This window comes from Fundulus heteroclitus, chromosome 7, assembly GCF_011125445.2.
Source record: "Fundulus heteroclitus isolate FHET01 chromosome 7, MU-UCD_Fhet_4.1, whole genome shotgun sequence".
Lineage (NCBI taxonomy): Eukaryota > Metazoa > Chordata > Actinopteri > Cyprinodontiformes > Fundulidae > Fundulus > Fundulus heteroclitus.
Window position 1 is genome coordinate 19499575 of NC_046367.1, and position 18033 is coordinate 19517607.

The 18033-nt window shown below is 42.3% G+C and overlaps 1 protein-coding gene across 8 annotated transcripts in view; it reads right to left on the reverse strand.

Moving 5' to 3' along the window:
- Positions 1-203: 203 nt before the first annotated feature.
- The window catches only part of mcf2lb (mcf.2 cell line derived transforming sequence-like b), a 51712-nt gene continuing 33882 nt past the window's right edge, over positions 204-18033 (reverse strand). For 5 of the 8 annotated variants that reach the window (XM_036139116.1, XM_021317443.2, XM_036139117.1 and 2 more), the window contains 28 exons: positions 16946-17062; positions 16519-16668; positions 16318-16442; positions 14207-14321; positions 13987-14106; positions 12615-12806; positions 12335-12526; positions 11905-12064; positions 10250-10302; positions 10075-10160; positions 9872-9938; positions 9656-9771; positions 9486-9555; positions 9312-9404; positions 9135-9227; positions 8929-9054; positions 7766-7987; positions 7585-7677; positions 7412-7490; positions 7251-7323; positions 6641-6744; positions 6278-6370; positions 3867-3926; positions 3414-3479; positions 2761-2861; positions 2524-2636; positions 1284-1387; positions 204-1184 (listed from right to left, as the gene is read on the reverse strand). In XM_036139116.1, the coding sequence (XP_035995009.1) occupies positions 1105-1184; positions 1284-1387; positions 2524-2636; positions 2761-2861; positions 3414-3479; positions 3867-3926; positions 6278-6370; positions 6641-6744; positions 7251-7323; positions 7412-7490; positions 7585-7677; positions 7766-7987; positions 8929-9054; positions 9135-9227; positions 9312-9404; positions 9486-9555; positions 9656-9771; positions 9872-9938; positions 10075-10160; positions 10250-10302; positions 11905-12064; positions 12335-12526; positions 12615-12806; positions 13987-14106; positions 14207-14321; positions 16318-16442; positions 16519-16668; positions 16946-17062 (3063 nt within the window). In that variant the 3' untranslated portion in view covers positions 204-1104. The remainder of the gene's footprint in view (positions 1185-1283; positions 1388-2523; positions 2637-2760; positions 2862-3413; positions 3480-3866; positions 3927-6277; positions 6371-6640; positions 6745-7250; positions 7324-7411; positions 7491-7584; positions 7678-7765; positions 7988-8928; positions 9055-9134; positions 9228-9311; positions 9405-9485; positions 9556-9655; positions 9772-9871; positions 9939-10074; positions 10161-10249; positions 10303-11904; positions 12065-12334; positions 12527-12614; positions 12807-13986; positions 14107-14206; positions 14322-16317; positions 16443-16518; positions 16669-16945; positions 17063-18033) is intronic. The other 3 variants (XM_036139114.1, XM_021317445.2, XM_036139115.1) reach the window with 3 other exon arrangements.

An 18033-nucleotide genomic window follows, 5' to 3' on the forward strand; every position in this document is an offset into this window, starting at 1 on the left:
AAATTCAATAAAAGTTTCATTATTGAAGTCAGATACATTTTACAAATAGGCCACTCTGATGTCAAAGGAATCATTGTTTTCAAAGTAATTTTCTACTTTGGGTCTTATTGTCAGGAGTAGGCTGATTAAAAACAAGGATCTGGCAACCCAGCTTCAGTTTCGTTTTTCAGGAATCCTACCATGAACAAAAACAAACACAAATATACTGGTTTATTACAATTCGTTTATGTAAAAAAAAAAAATTAGACAAGTCACCAGGTAGTGACATCACCATACTCAGTGTACAATATAGCATTTTCATTAACAAATATCTCATGACGGACAGTCAATATTACATAATATCTACATTCAGAACAGGAACCCCGCCGCACGGGGAATAGGTTAGCACTATACAGTGGTCTCTGGGTCTTCACACCGAGATATATTTGTTGCATTAATGGAAATTCACAAAAGGGTGAAAATTCACAGACGAAGTTTGGGCAGCTGGACCGGTTTCTACAGACAGGCTGACAGCCGAGCAGCAGACGTGTGGAAATACAGCAAGAACAGGGAGGATGACGAGCAAACAAACCCGGGTGAATCCAAATGGGTCAATCAATACTGAGCTGACAAACGGAAAACATACAAACTAAAAAAAGCAGCATGTATGAACTTTTTTCCCTCTTTTGGAAAAAAAAGAAAAAGAAAAACACAAGACAGAAAGTGATCCATTAGAGCTGATGAACATAAAAGACATCTTTTTGTTGTCCCCCCCAGAAGATATAACTAACTTTCCTCTGCTGGTGATGTGAACTTAAATAGATGCATTAACAGATCTCAGTCCTGCTGGTCCACTCATACATCTAAAGCTGATCATAAAAACACCTGTTACCAGATCACTTTACTACGCTGTGGAGTTATTTTGGTAACGTCTACACCTTTACACGACAGTGGTACGGCATTATGAAACCACAGGGGGTGTGTGGGTGTGCATTTGAAAGAAACAATGACAGACATACAACGTTTTGTGCAAAATGCGGGAGTACTGATGTTGGCGTTATACAGCACAGATGCAGCCGGGCGACGCTTGCATTCAGGAGGGCAGTTCCTCGACAGGAGAAGACTTTAGTGTTTGGCGTCTGATATGTTCGTGTAGGTCTCGCTGCAGCTGGACGATGTGCTGAGGTTCCCAGAGCCGCTGCATTCTGCCGGAAACACGAGCAAACACTGAGGAGCGCTCCAGGTGGGAACTCGGCGCAGGCACGCCCATCCCCTTTCGGGTGCTTTAATGCTTGTGCAAATACCTGAGCTGCTGAGAGACTGGCAAGACTTGGACTTCCCGATGAGGGCGAGGAGGTCAGCAGCGGCCATCCAGCCTTCCTTGGACGTGTTCAGGTTGCGGACGAACCTGGACGCAAAAGTAGTGTCACTGTTCTGGAAAATCAACACCGGCTGCAGTAATCATAACCAACTGTGAGCATCTATTCAATTCAATTCAATTCAATTTTATTTATATAGCGCCGAATCATGAAACATGTCATCTTAAGGCACTTTACAAAGTCAAGTTCAATCATATTATACAGATTGGGTCAGATTATACAGATTGGTCAAAAATGTCCTATATAAGGAAACCAGTTGATTGCATCAAAGTCCCGACAAGCAGCATTCACTCCTGGGGAACCGTAGAGCCACAGGGAGAGTTGTCTGCATTGTCCATGGCTTTGCAGCAATCCCTCATACTGAGCAAGCATGAAGCGACAGTGGGAAGAAAAACTCCCCATTAACGGGAAGAAAAACCTCCAGCAGAACCGGGCTCAGTATGAACGGTCATCTGCCTCGACCGACTGGGGTTACAGAAGACAGAGCAGAGACACAACGAGAGAGACAAAAAAGCACAGAAGCAAACATTGATCCAGTAATCTGTTCTACATTAGATGGTAATAGCGGTTGTTTGCTATGTGAAGTTTGTGAATCATTTGTAATCATTTTATTGCTATTTATGTCAGTGCACGGTGGACTACACTCAAGTTCTCTGTGCCATACATAAGCTGACTTACAGTTAGAAATGCACCTCAATAAATTAAAAAATATTCTAGAAGTACATATGAAATGACCATAACATATGTTTCCTGCAGGAGCTTTAAAGAAGAACTCATTAACCAGCCAGCCATTAGGAATGATGTGGAGAGGGCAGTTTCAAAATGGCTGATCAGATCAAGGGACAGGGGAGGCAATAGAGAGGCCTGACAGGTCCGACAGGTCCCTCCTTCTCCCTCCTTCTCCTACTAGTTCCACTTCTTGCTCAGCGGACGAAAATTTGTTGATGGACCATTTCTTTCTTTTTTTTTTTTCTGTTCCATTTTTTTTCTTGATGTATAACTAGTTTCATAACTGGTTATAATGGTTCTTATAATCTGTATCATACCGCATGTGTGTGTGCGTGTGTATCTCAAGTTTCTTTAAACTCAACAAAGTGCTTAAAGTAGAGGACTTTTCTCAGTGTACGCATCACAACAGGGACGAATATGCTGCTATCGCTCTCACCACTGTCCGTCGTCCCCCTCCTTCAGCAGCTGCACCATGTCTCCGCTTTTCACTAAAAGCTCTCCTGCAGCTCCAGTCTCATTGTCAGCCATTATGGTGTATTTCCCAGCACACTGTTCACAAGCAAACACAGAAAGCAGACAACAATGCAGAACCAGGCAAACATGGAAACTCATATCAGGAAGAAGGTAAGCAAAAAAATAGTAAATGTCTTCAACGACGCACACAGCGACTCACCAGCTTCCTGACGTTCTCATCTTCTGGGTCAGAGTTAAGAGGATCCTCGGCGCTGGAGTAGCCGTCATGTTCGTCCAGCGACAGGGAGGTCTTATTCCATCCTGGTCAGAAAGAGCCAAACGTTTGCTTTAGTTCAAAAAGCTACGGCTGCTCGTCGACATCTTGCTATCTACCGTCGGAAAAGGAAAACTTTGCTAATCGCAGTGACCCAACTATGACTTCATCGTGTCCACGGCCACAACCAAAGAGTCTCCAGATGCCGGCATGCATGTTTTACAACTCAAACGACGGGGGAAAAAGGTGTCAGGCAACCATTCCCTTCACGTAAGACGGCTTTTTCTACGATAGTCACAAAGTGTGAAAGGAAGAGTTTCTCCACGTGAAAAGGACTACAGCGGTGAAAGAGTGGGCCAAGAGAGACACAACCAGCGTGAGCAAGCCAGTGCCAGAATACCTCTCCACTTTGTCTGTAAGAGACTGGAGGTGCTGAACCACCTGGCCCTGGTCAGGTGGAGCGAAGGAGGACCTGAGGGACACGAGGTACAGCCGGTCACTCAGCCTGAGCTGGCAGTACGTACTCAAACTCATCAATGCTTAACGCCGCCACTTTCCCCCCCCACGCGTCAGCCGGTAAGGGCAGGACAACGGGTTACCTTTGAAGCCAAATGGCGTGGGGTCGCTCTGGCGTTTGGTGGTGTGATCTGGGCTGGTGGGAGATCCTAACGTCGAGGAGGTAACGGAGAAAGAACAACAACACAGATGTTGAGGCATGAAAGACATCATCAGCAAAATGTTACTCTTGAGAAAGTGACGGAGCAAACGGAGCAGCTTTAATCTGGTCTAAAGAGCACACAGAAACAGGCAGGTAAGCGGGAAGGTTGCAGAGGAGGAACGCTACGTCCGATGAGGAGGGGACACGCAAGCAGAGGCTCGGCTTTGCTCAAAGACGTGTCTACCCCTACGCGGACCTTTTTCACAGAGGATACCGGACAGTGCATTTACGATAAATGTTTCAAAATGGCTTTACTCGTCGGGTGAAAACATCCGCTGTGAAAAAGGCGTTGCAGCCGAAGGCGTAGAAGTGGGGGTCTAGAGCTGCTTGATACCTGAAGACGGGCAGATTATCATGGGGAACGTGTAACATTTGTCACCAGCGGTCGAGGGCTCTGCGGACAGAGACGCACCGTTAACAGATATCTGTGATGATGCGTGGCTTTTATGTCGCTGACAAAGTGTCCTTAAGGCCCCCTTCACACTGGATTACACACTGGCATACAATCCCCTGCTTCAAGTTTGAAATTCAGTCGATAGCGGCAAATTTGGAAAACCTTCTTTTAGTGTGAAGCTCGCTCCCATATAGTGCCCAGCCAGTATTTACGTTTTTTATTGCAGCTTTTTTTTTTTGCCCATTCTGTTACAATACTTCCACCACGCGATTCACACTTTTTTATTATTGTTTCCTAAAGCAGGTGAAGTTTCTGCACCTCCACCACCGGTTTCAGCCTTACTGGGGGGAGGAAAAACTCATCAGGGATTTAATTGAGAATTCAGTTCACATAGCACAGATAATTAGTTTCCTATGTTTGGTGAGATCCTTTTTGTTGCAGCCAGAGCAGTGGCAGAAACATTACAATAATATGCTTGACTGGCGACTTATCCAGGTTCTTCCCTAATTCTGACCCACAGTCTCCTGAAGGTATCCACCAGCCGCCAGAGGCTCCGCAAGGATATGTGTGTGTAAAGAAAATCGATGAATGGATAAACTGCTTGGAGCTGCCAGTCAGGCGAGGGCATGGTGAGGTTGTTTTACGCAGTTTAAGATCAGTGAGGCCGGTTGATTATTCTCACATGAATAATCAACGCAGGATTGCGCTGGCTGGACGTTATGCCTAAGCACCCGATACCTGCTACCAGAAGGCGCCGCATGGCACACAAAGGACGGATGTCCCAACGAGATCTAGAGAAACTAATGCGTGCGTTCGTCTTTAGCCGCATTGATTACTGCAACGGTGTCTTCCAAAAAAATCAGTCAGACAACTGCAGCTGATCCAGAACGCTGCTGCTCTTGTTTTCATTAAAACCAGTAAGATAGAGCGCATCACCCCAGTTCTAAAGTCCTTACACTGGCTCCCTGTAGCTCAGAGAATAGACTTTAAAATACTTCAAGTCCATCAAAACACCAAAATGCATGAAAGACCTGTTGCTGCTGTATCAACCCTCCAGATCACTCAGATCATCCGGTTCTGGTCAACTCTGCACAACCAGAACCAGAACCAGACATGGAGAAGCAGCATTAGGTTCCTATGCTCCACAAACCTGGAACAAACTTCCACACTGCAAAAAGAGAACTGAGAATAAGTAAAATTTTCTTGAAATGAATGTATTTGCCCTTGATTTGAGCAAGTAAATAAGATTATCTGCCAATGGAATGAGTATTTTTACCCCTAAAATAAGATAATTAGATATACTGCACTTGAAATAAGATGATGGAGATGAATTGTTCCTATTTTAAGTGCAAAAATCTTATTCCATTGGCATATTGTCTTATTTGCCTGCTCAAATCAAGGAAAAATACGTTAATTTCAAGGAGAATTGTCTTATTTTTAGTTCTATTTTTGCAGTGCAGAAAAACTACAAATCAGCCAAAACACGGAGTTCCTTTAAATCAAGACTGAAAACCCTCCTGTTTAGAGTTGATTTGACCCATAATAACAGGAACATTGACCAACATATTTAGTGTCTATTGATGTTTTCACTTGATACAATTTAATGTTTGGTGCTGGTCTCACAACCTGTGGCTGTTTCAATGTGTTTGTGATGCTTTTATGTCCTCGTGATGTAAAGCACTTTGAACCGCCTTGCTGCTACAAATAAACATGACGTGACAGAAACCAAATATGCTGTGAATATAAAAGGTTTGTCCCTCCACCATCAGTTTCAGTCTTAGTGTGGAGGAGGAGACGCCCCCCAGTATTTCCTTCAGCTAATCAGCAGCACGAGAGAAATGTGCTGCTACTGTTGCATGTGTTTGTTACAAAGGCTTTTCTTCACGCTTTGACCGATCCCTTTGTGCAAGGTGCGTGTTATAGATAAGCTTCAACCCCTGTTCAGGCCCCTCCAAGCAGCACCCAACACTCAGATATGCTGACACCATGACAATGAACCACCATCTTCTAACATGGTGTGCATTTTCAAAACAGTCCAGGAGTTCTCACCCTCCATCACACATAGTAGGGAGGGGTTCATGTTACTTAATACAGGACAGAGGACCTTCCTGGAGCTCTGCAGAGATCATCCATTTCTATTTTAATGTCGTGGTTCACTATTATGTCCAGTGTAACGGGGGCCTTTGGGGTATATGTTCAGGCTCATAGGAGGCCCACACATCCTCTGGATATTTCACATTATCACAAACATGTTCTAATCAACATGTTGTTGTTTTTTTTTCTCTCCCTTTAACTAAATCAACATATTTTGTTTTTGCATGCGGTTGTCGAGAAAATGGGCTGAAAGTTACCTTTCTGAGTTTTGAGGTTACTGAATCCCTGCAAAGTAAAACGCTTTTTAGCCACGGCAGCTCTGTCTGAGGTCGGGCTTGTCACGGCCTCGTCTGACCCCAAGAGGAAAAAAAAAAATCAAAAAGACGGGACATTAGAAGGAGGGCAGGGTGGAAGAGGGTAAGTTGAGCAAAGGAGAAAATCATCATAGAGGGAAGAAAGTGTTGGGAAACAAATTGTGGCTCAATCAGAAAAAGGGAAGTTAAAAAAAAGGCAGACAAACATGTAGTTTCTACGATGCATGCAATAGAAATGCCAGAGGTAGATTTGTTGAGACAGAATACTCTAAACAGGACTGGTATCTCTTTGGCTTCCTAACTCACCTTTCACTGCGAGCTTTGGAGAACAAGAAGAGAGGGCATCAGGGCTGCCAGGCTCTGTCTTCTTCTCCTCTCCCTTTTTAACCTTCTGACTGGTTTTAAATGGACTGTAGGTAGACAGAAGAAAAGCCTCCGAGTTAATCTCTGAAGCTCATAAGACGTATTTGTTTGGCAACATTAAGCTAGACAAAAAAAATCTATTATTATACTTGTTGTGTGATTGTTTCTAAATGTTAATGCCCTGTGCAAGCAGAGGACTATAAATAAAGATAAACTGAGTAGTTTAAGCTGTTCTTTAAACGCTAATAATGCGTGGGCAGTTTTAGATACCGAAAACTCCAATTTAGCTGATAAAAGTTGGTCATTTTGAAACCGATTAGGTTTCTTGTACAACATGATATTTTAAAGAAATGTCTAAAAGGAGCTTTAAAATATCAGAAAAATGTTTGAGAGATCGAATGAGCTTGTTTGTAGTTTGTCCTTCTTTAAAGCATGTCATGCAGAGTGGGTCATGCGCAAAAACTGCTGGAGAAACTGAAAATGTCAGTCCATTTATCAGCGTGTATATTAAATTAACGGAGGTGATAAATGAGATGGGAAAATAAAAACTCACCTGAGACTCACTATCCCGGTTGGCGCTGGGGGAAACTGGAACACTTGGTCTGGCGCCCTCTGCTGGCTGGCTTCTGACAGACAACACAGACCAGCTGTATTACTGTCATCATGTGTTTGAGGGCTTGTGTTAACCCTAACAAACATAAAGTCTGTCCGTACCTCTGCAGGCCTCCAGCTGGGTTGTCAGAACCTTCCTGATCTCATTCACCCATGTGGTTTTTACTTCAGCGGTTGGTGCCTGAAACACACCATTGAAACCAAAAGTAAGCAGTTGAGTCAAACCTGAAACGGGTTCACGTAGATAAATCAACAATCAGTATTCATTTATTTACCTGAACAATATAAACCTCCTCTCTGGAGTTGGACCAGATTTCAAACTTCTTGTTGTCTCCCTTGGCGTTCTCAGTAAACCCCACCGCATTCATCTGATTAGAAGGTTTGAAGAAGCAGCTTATAATTATCAACCATTGAAACAGATTAGAGACAAATGTGGGATCGAGAGGAGCGACTCACACTAAGAGACTGCTTGAAGCTGTATGAAGGAGCTTTCTCGTAGCCCTCCCCGTTCTCCTCCCTCCTCTTGCAGAACAGGAGAGCCTTCTCGTGGAGAAACAGGTGTCTCTGCATGGGCTTGAAACGAGCCAGGTCTATAACTTTGGCGTGACCTTTCTTGTGCTCCGTCCAAACGCTGAACGAGCCCTGCATGAGGAGCTTACCCAGTTCCGTCATATTACCCTGAGAAAGAAACGGATAGATGGTTTACAGTGAAGCACGCCCTGAAATTCTGCATCCAGATCATCGTTTAATGCTAAGGACTTTTAAAAACCTGCGTTATTCATCAGTGCAACAGAGACGGCCTAAATTCTGAAAAACATTATTCAAAATATTGAATAATGTGTTTTTTAAGGTATTTTGTTGGTGGGTGGGAACAGATCATCTGACAAATGTTTCTGTTTTAAATTGGAAAATAACTTCATCAATAGCATGATGCAAGGGAAATATTGCATTTACACAACCTCTATGATCCTTCCTTCCTTCCTTCCTTGTAGACCAGTCTTATGAGTTCACCTTTAGCTTTAAACTAAGGTGTTTAACAAAAATCTTTTAACATCCATTCAGAAAAAGAAGACATCTTGATGTTTATCTTCACCTAGTAACAATGTTACATCCGTCCATTATTTATACCAGCTTTCTTTCCCAGGAGGAGTTGTATAATTCATAGTAAACATTTTCGAGAATAATTTTCCAGGATATCCATCTATTTTCTATACCCACTTTCCATGCCCGGCGGGGTACAACAGACACACACACTCACACCTAAGGGGAATTTAGAGACACCAATTAAACCAAAAGTCATGTTTTTTACTGTGGGAGGAAGCCGGAGTACCTGGAGAAAACCCACACATGCACAGGGAGAACATGCAAATCACATACAGAAAGACCCCAGACCCCAACCTTCTCTCACCAGGATAGTTCAGATAAAAAATAAATTTATTTTAATATTTCATCAGTTATCTCTTTCTCAAACCTTCTCTATAAAAATATAGAAAAGATTAAAAACAATCCTAACTGTTTTTCATGTTCAACTCAAAGCGGTCCAAGTTAATCCCGCATTTCTTCGGGAAATCCTGCATCGTCACAACTAACCCCTTTTTGTGCCTGTTTCAGCGTTTCACCTCATATCCTGTGATTGCGATGAGATGCATGGAGTCGTTGACAGCCTTGAGGATGCCCAAGATAGAGGTCAAGGCCTCCTGCAGGTCGTCCGCCCCGTCGCAGCGCTTACTGTACTTCAGCATTTCCTGCAGTCACAAACACACCGACGGCGAGCTCAGCGATGTGACACGGCTGTTTCCGAACAGACCGAAAAATGAACTCTTACTTTGAGCAGCAGCTGGTATTTGGTTATTCTCTGGACTGGCTTCAGCAAATAGGAATCTAAACCCAATTTGTGCTCCAGCTTTTTCTGACATTCCTGAAAACAAGAGAAATGCAAAATGGTTGCCAAATACACGATGGCCGGCGATCGTGTGTCCGGTGTGGAGCAGGTTAAATTTACCTGGAAGAAGGCGCAGTCGGAGCACTGCCTCCAGAGGCTCTCAGACCGAGGCTTATTGTGACAGTACTTCTCGTAGATCTGCAGGTCGGTCATCTGTGGAAAATAAAGAATTAAACGTGCACGGCAAGAAAAGATGCTCCCTAATCCTATCAGGTAATCTCCAAATCAATTTACCCTCTCCAGAAAGCATCTTCCGACTAACTCTGGGCAGTCCGTGTAGAGCTCCAGCTCCCTCAGGAAGGTTCTGCAGAACAACGAGTGTTTTTTATTAAAGGTGAAGACGACAAAGAAAAGTATCAAAACATCACGTAGAGCCTCGGGTAACTTCTGCGACGCTCATTTACCTTTTATGAAAGTGGTAAATTTCTGGCATGTTACCAAAAAGAACATCCTTTTTGTTCTGCAGCGGCGCGGGGATGAGGTGAGACACGGCTGGATTGTCCATCTCTGAGGCATATCCCTGCAGTCACGGCAGAAATAAAAGCGGGCAGCTACCGGCACAGCCAAATACATTTTAGGAAATAGAAAACTAGGAAGTTTTCTGTGGTTTCAGTAAACACCTGCAGCACACAGAGCAGCTCCTCCACGTAGGCCCTCTCCGTCTCCAGCAGCTCATTCATTACATGTCTGCAGACCGGACAAACGAGCAGAAACAGAGATCGGATAAGAGCGGCTGGACCCGTCAGGCCCTAATAAGATAACGGTTTTCACACAGCCCGTCTGCCGCGTAATTAAATTCAAGATGAAAGAGCCAGACTCTCACCGCCTGAGCACTGCCAGGTTCTCCTCCTCCTCCGACTGAGACGCATGTCTGCTGCTGCCGTCTTCGTTCTGCAGTTGGCCGTTCGTCTAAGGGAAACAGACACAACGGAGCGCTTTCAGGACATCTGGGAGCGTTTTTAGACACCAGCGAAGCTAAACGGCAGCAGGACACTTACTTTTTCACAGCTGATGAGAGACTCTGAATTTTTTTCCTGCTGTGCTTTGTGCGCTGGGCGAGAAAAAACATTAAAATAATTAATACTAATCGCATTAGGTGATTCTAAAACTGATCATTTCAATGGAGACCTTTTACAGTTTACTTTTAAACAAAACAGAACAAAACAAAAAGTTAAACATCACCTGATTCGTTTTTTTAAATAATAATTAAACACATAAGGCTGCAACAGTCTTATTGTTATTTAGTTTTACAGCATTTTGATAAGCAATGTGTAAAACATATTTAGCAACATATGTACTGCAGATGTTTGAGGAAGGTGCTAACATTGAGTTAATGTCACCTGAAATTATTCGCAGGACTTGGCCATTTCTATGTTTTGCTACGTTACCCTCAAAAAAAAGTATGAATTTCTTTTTAAACATCTACACAGAATAGCCATAATGACCAATAAGACATGTTTTCAGATTTATTAAAGTATAATATAAAAAGATGAGTCCAACCCATTGCCATGACACGGAAAATTGAGCTCAGGCGGATCCTGTTTCCACTGATCGTCCATCAGATGTTTTCTATAATTTTAATTAATTGATTACTTAACTGGTCAGAGACCTAACAAACTGAGCAATCGGAGAAAAAGGAAGAACGAGAGATGGACACTGCAGCCTGACGTAGTTTTGCAGAAATTTAGCTAGGAGACCGTAAGATCATGAGAAACAAGATGATCTGGTCAGAAGAAACCAAAACAGAATGTTCTGCTCTGAACTTCAAGCATTGTGTCTGGAGGAAAAAAATAAACTGTATAGTTAAACATGGTGGTGGCAGCATCATGGTGTGGGGATGTTTTTCTGCGGCAGGAAGTGGGTGAGTACTCCGCATAGAGAGTAAGATTACAGCAGGGATATTTAGGGAGGTCATTTAAGAAAACCTTCTCTAGAGTGCCCTGGACCTCAGACTAGAACAAGGATTGACCGTCCGACACAACAATGGCCCAAAAGAACAGAACCAGGAGAACAGATGGATTGCTTCAGGAACTCTTTATATCTTTGAGTCGCCAAGCCAGATCCACGACTCAAATCCAATTGAAAATCTAAAGATGGCCGTCTAGCAACACTGCCCATCCAAAAACGAGAGTACCAAGCTTGTAGATATAAAAGTATCTAAAAAAAAAAAACGCTTTTTCTTGAACTTCCGTAACTTTTTTTTCTTAGAATATATTTTATTTATTATATTTCTACTAAGTTTATCTATTTAGCAGGTTTTAATTATGTTTCTTTTAATTTGATCTTCATGGCTTTTATCTTTTGTTTATTTTGCATTTCATTGATTAATTGAACGTGTATCCATGTGTGTTTATTTTTTTTATAATGTAGTTTGCACAGGGCACGTCTGTAAAAGAGATTATTGATTTCAATTGCTTTTCATTCCTGGTTAGATAAATGTATAAAAGTAAAAAAACAAACAAAAAAAAAAAACAAACAGATATTTACAGTCCCTGCGGTGCATGGAGTGCTTCAATTATAGAAAACCACATTTTCACACTTGATCCTTTAGAGCGCAGAAATTAGGCAGTTTATTCAACACTGAAGTGATGAGCAGACAGAAGAGCAAAGTTGGACCCTGAAGGTCAACATCAACGTTAGCCTGCAGACTCACCGGGCGAGCTGAGCGGGGATTTGATGAAGGCTTCTGGTCTCGGGGCCACTGGCTGCACGGGCCTGGTCTGTTTGGCTGCCAGCTTCTTGAGGCTGATCCTCCGCTTGTCAAACATCTCCTGCATGGACGCTTGCTTTTGGTAAACTCTCTCCACTTGCTCCTGTCAAACAGAAAGCCGCCGATGCCGTTTGTGCATCGTTTCAGTCGCCCTCAGGTTTTCATTTGCTAGTTAGCATCTAATGTATGAGCAGCAATGCAGCGGTGAGCCTCTGGAGTGAGACCTCGCCGCTCCCTGACGTTAGAAGCATGACGGTAATCGGGTCATATGGCAGCTGCTCATTTTCTGTTTACCATAACTGCATCAAGTCATTATAATTCCTTTGACAGTGGCAGGGCGACGTTTAAACTGCAGAACGGGCTGGTTTCCTACCCTGAGCTGCTGGTTCAGCACGGCCTCGTACTCGCTCCAGATGGCGCTGAGGTCGGTCAGCTGATTCTGGCCCGCGTTGTCCAGGTAGCGCTCCAACTCCTGCAGGGCCAGCTCAGCCCCCTCGTGGGACTGACACTTGTCTACCGGCTGAGACGCCAGCAGATAAATGCCATCATCCACCCATTTAGACGCCTGCACATGACAGACAAGGAGGAATCGAAATTGTAACGCCGTGACACATCAAAGACACAACGATGCGGGCGTCTGGGCGTCTTCTCACTCTCTCCAGCCGGTGGTGCAGCTCCATGGCTTTCAGCAGGTAGTCCTTCTTGGCCCGGAGATTGCAGCTCAGGCTCTCGCAGACGGCTCGGAGCTCACTGCACTTGGGCTGGATGGAGTCCTCGGCGTAGTGGGATTTCTGGATGAGCTCGTCACCCTCACGGGACAGCGCCGAGGCCCTGTCCAGAGCCTCCTGCAGAACAGCAAAGACAGCAGGTTGGTCTACAGGTGAGTCCAGATGATTCATTTTAAGTAATAAATTCATGAGCGGCGAAAAAAAGGTTCCAGTAATCAAGTATTGGCACATTTTTTTTAAATGTTTGCTTTAAATTTACAGCAGGTTTATTTAAGGGAAAATTTAGTTATGCAAGACTTTACAAAAGCTTAAACACCTCTAACCCTCGTTTTCCAGTTTGTCAAACCTTCTAATCTTAAAGTGATCCTGATCAACAGCTCTTCAAGCGTTTATGAAGAGTTTTCACACTATTTTTTCCCCCCACATACATCCGGTTAATTCTAATATGTAAAATAACAGGAAAAACACAGTTTGACAAATATGATATTAATCATAAGAGAGTTGTTACATGGAAACGTTGCAAACCGAACATGATAACCTGAACTTTGGCTGCTTTTTCATTCATTTCAGTCCAGTTCTTGTTCCTGACCACGGCAGCGTGTTGCGCTCTTTGCAAAGCACAAAAGAAATGCCAGGCCACAGTAGATAAGCGACATCATCTACAGTGGATGGACAGTGTCTGAAAATTCATTTTGTTTAAGAAACAGGACGTACAGCCTGAGAGATGCATCACCCTTCAGTCGACCAAATTTGGTTTGCCATGCTTTCAGCCACTAACCCCTCAGCAGTCACATTGTTTATGCTAAAATACTGCTGTCTGTGTCAAACTGTGCTATTTCTGTTCTTTCTTTAGACTGAATTAGATAAATGTGGTAAACATTATTTATACGGGATAGTCTCACACTAACGAGAAGATTGAGGAGAACCTGTGTTTATTAGAACTGATATCATCACTGCAATATTCAACAAATTGCATGTTAAAGTAACATCATACAGTCCTAATTAACAATATGACTGGTGCACTGTGAGATATGCCTAGTAAAGACATTGCTCATATAAATTAGTGCTGTTAATATATTTAATTTGGGAGGCTGGTGGTCATTTGCTAACTTTTTTTGTCCATAGGGGATCTATAGATGTCTTGTCGGCATCAGCAGGCGATGCTCCTTTAAAATACATCAGTGTGCAATAAGAGCCAGTTAGAGTCAATAAAACATTTAACACAACAAAAAGCCATATTACTTAGATACCTTTTCGACATGCGTTGGTTAAACAAAGTGTTAAGTGACTTTCTTACACAGACTCTCTCTTCAAAGGAGGTGAGCTCACAGAAGATGTGGTCGGCATGGGCGGGGCTGATGCCGACCTCGGAGAAGGTTGCAAGCTTCTCAGACATGTTGTCGAGCAGAGCTCTGACCTTCAACAGAAAAGCGTAAGTTTCAGTCGTCACGTTTTGAGGGGGAAAAAAATGGGTTAGGTTGGTTGAAAGAGCTTAGTGCCAACCAGGGTCAGCTCACCTCTCTGAAGTCGTGCTCAAAGTGTCGCAGTTGCAAACACTGCTCCAGTTTGGTCTGATGCCTTATCCAGAACTCGTCGAAAGCCCGCTCTGTCTCGTCCAGCTGAGACAGCAGTCTGAAAACGAGAAACTGAGAATTAACATTCATAGGAACGGAAAAATAATTAAAGAAAATAAAAACCCAAAGGGGCTGCAGGGCTTATCTATGTTTGTATATTTAGCTTAGAGCTTATGAGAACCAATGCTTTCAGTGTTGCTGACAGGGCCTCAAACTGCACTGTACGGACTGCAGTGTTCCCTGATAAGAGGACTGAGAAAGAAACCATACGATATAACAGGAATAAATGTCAAATATACTGGCTTTAATTGTTTTTATGAATATATATATCTTCATATCTTCAACTAACATAATATAATATATGTTTGTTATTGTTTCTTAACAATAAAATAAGAGAAATATTAAATATAAGTTGTGCCTTTAAACAGCATTCTTTAGATTGATCACCAGGGGGCACCTCTGAGATGGTAGTCCAAGTCATAAATTCAGGTTAATAAAGAAAAGTGGTGGAGTAGAATCAAATCCTTGCGATGGACTGGCAACCTGTCAAGTATGTACCCCGCCTCTCGCCTTATGATGACCCCCCCCCCCCCCCCCCCCCCCAGATGATGATGGATGGATCAAATCCTATTTGGTCTTATGTGATGCTTTAATTTTGTGAGTAACTAAATTTTGAGTTTCCATCAGATGTAAGCATAGTCATCTGAATTAACATAAATGCTTAAAATATATTATTTGTGTGACAAATCTGTAACATGTATGACATCTTAATTAAATAATTGAAATAAATAGACTTTTTGATGTTAGTTTAAAGAATGTGTCTGCTTTCTGTGGCCTTCAGTAGGATCGATGGCTTTAAACAACCAGTTTCAATAAACCAAAATGTTGTCATTTTCCATAAACTTTAAATTTCTTACCTAATAATGTTTACATTTAATATACAGGACTGTCTCAGAAAATTAGAATATTGTGATAAAGTTCTTTATTTTCTGTAATGCAATTAAAAAACATGAAATGTCATACATTCTGGATTCATTACAAATCAACTGAAATATCGCAAGCCTTTTATTTTAATATTGCTGATTATGGTGTACAGCTGAAGAAAACTCAAAAATCCTATCTCAAAATATTAGAATATTTCCTCAGACCAAGTAAAAAAAAAGAAATTATAACAGCAAAACAAAATCAAACATTTGAAAATGTCCATTAATGCACTCAGTACTTGGTTTGGAATCCTTTTGCACAGATTACTGCATCAATGCGGCGTGGCATGGAGGCAATCAGCCTGTGGCATTGCTGAGGTGTTATGGATGCCCAGGATGCTTCAATAGCGGCCTTTAGCTCATTTGCATTGTTGGCTCTGGTGTCTTTCAGCTTCTTCTTCACAATACCCCACAAATTCTCTATGGGGTTCAGGTCAGGGGAATTGGCAGGCCAATCAAGGACAGTAATGCCATGGTCAGTACACCAGTTACTGTGAGAATCTTATGTCGTCTCTTAACCACTACCATACTTGTGATTTAGTTTACTGAACCAAGCTGAGTGTTTTTCAAGGCTCAGGAAACCCTGCAGTGTTTCCAGTTAATTAGACGATTCAAGTGATTAGCTGAATAGCCTACTAGTATACTTTTTCACGATATTCTAATATTTTGACATAGGATATTTGGGTTTCTTAAGCTGTAAGCCATAATCAGCAATATTAAAACAATAAAAGGCTTGCAATATTTCAGTTGATTTGTAATGAATCCAGAATGTATGACATTTCATGGTTTTTAATTGCATTACTGAAAATAAAGAACTTTATCACAATACTCTAATTTTCTGAGACAGTCCTGTACACAATTATTGACCTTTCAGTATGCAGTACTGTATTACAATGCAATGTTTACGTTGCCACCCTTCTCAGTTTATTATTATGGACATGAGTCCTTGTTGTCTTGTTGAGTGATGCCTACAGGTGTTCACATTTCAACTATTACCCCCTTTCACCATTTGTAGGAAACCTGTCAAGACCATGTTTGGATTTTGGTGCCTAAGCTTGAAGTGTGACTGACCTTTGTACTGTGGCCAGATTTTCCAGTTCATCCTGGTTCATGTTGTGGTCAGGGTCTCGTATTACAGGTTCATTGATGCTCTCCAGCAGCCTGCTGCCTTGATCCAGAGCAACAATTATGTCCTCCTGGATATACACAGAGACACGTCAGCCAGGACAATCGAAGACGTAGGTGACAAAATGTGCGTAGAAACGGGGATACCTTCATTTTGTCCCTCTTGCCGGTGTGTGCGCTAAGCAGGATGGTTGTCGTCTTGATTTCATTTGGGAGTTCAGTTTCCGCCAGCTCCGTCCCAAACGACTGCAGGGTCTGCGCTGTTGTCTTAACCATCAAAGCAAATCCCTCAATGGCCTGACACACACAGAGATAACAGAGTTTTAGCATGGATTCATGGATTCATTTTGCATGGATTCATTCATTATAAAGCTAAAAGGCATGTTTGGGTTTTTTATGCTATTACTCAAAAGAACACTTTTACTGCCTTCAACGTATGAGTAAATCAAATCTGAAGCATCTTATCACCATTTTTTTCCTGTGTATGTTTACTCTTAATTATCACCCTATTCTTTTGTTTTCAATGGACATTAAACAGGGTGCTTTACGATTATGACCGTGTGTGTTTTCCTACAGTTCGATGTGAGATCCACTTGTCGTGGCAGTACTCCTGCGTCCCTCCGAGTTCCCGGGTCAGCTGGGTGCGGTCAATATAGGAGTGCAGCTCACTCACTGAGCTCAGCATGATCACCTGAGAAGAAAACATCTTGTCACATACACACGCTGTCCAGAATAGGAAGTGATTTATTTAGAGGTAAAACCAGATTCAGATTCATTCTAACATAAGAAAAAGTTTGGGCAGCCTCTGACATCCATATGAGAAAAGTTTGTCACACTCCTTCATTTCAGTCGTAAGACGTTTATGGGGTTTCTTGCATTTACAGCCTGCGTCAAGTCCCTCCACTGCACCTAAACCAGATCAAGATCTGGGGTCTCATTTAAAAAGCTTGTGTACGCACAAAATGGGGCCTGAAATGCGTGTATGTCACTTTCCACACAAAAGTTGGAATCTATATAAAAAAATGTACGGTCCTCATAGCAACTCTGATGCAGGCATACGCTCATTTTGGAGATGGGGGAAACTAGCGACCCAAGTTAACACATAGCCTACGTACTGTGTATATAGCTCTAGATTCTGTATGTATATATATATATATATATATATATATATATATATATATATATATATATATATATATATATTGTCTGCACCATCAACGCCAAGTCAAATTCCTTGTGCAAACCTACTTGCCAATAAACTTGATTCAGATTCTGAGATGGTAAAGTGGTGAATTGCAGCCATACTCCATGATTCCTCTCAGACATTCAATTTCACTAAATATCAGAGTTTAATCATATGTCACCTTCATTATAATCTTTTAAAACCGCAGTGTTTACCATGCATAATGACCTTCAAATAAATAAAGCACGCACATAAACCAATAAAATTCTGCACAACATTTCAACAGGGATTTCTACCATCAAATTTCTCTCCCCGATGATCACCAGAGTGAGATTAGCAGATAAATTGTAACAAGCTGTGAGGCAATTACTTTAATTGCTGTAGTCAAACTTGTGTGTAATGCTGCACGGTGGACTCTTTAGAACTGCTGGAGGACCTTGTAAATGGGAGAATTAGGAGGAAACGTGGTTTTAGCGATC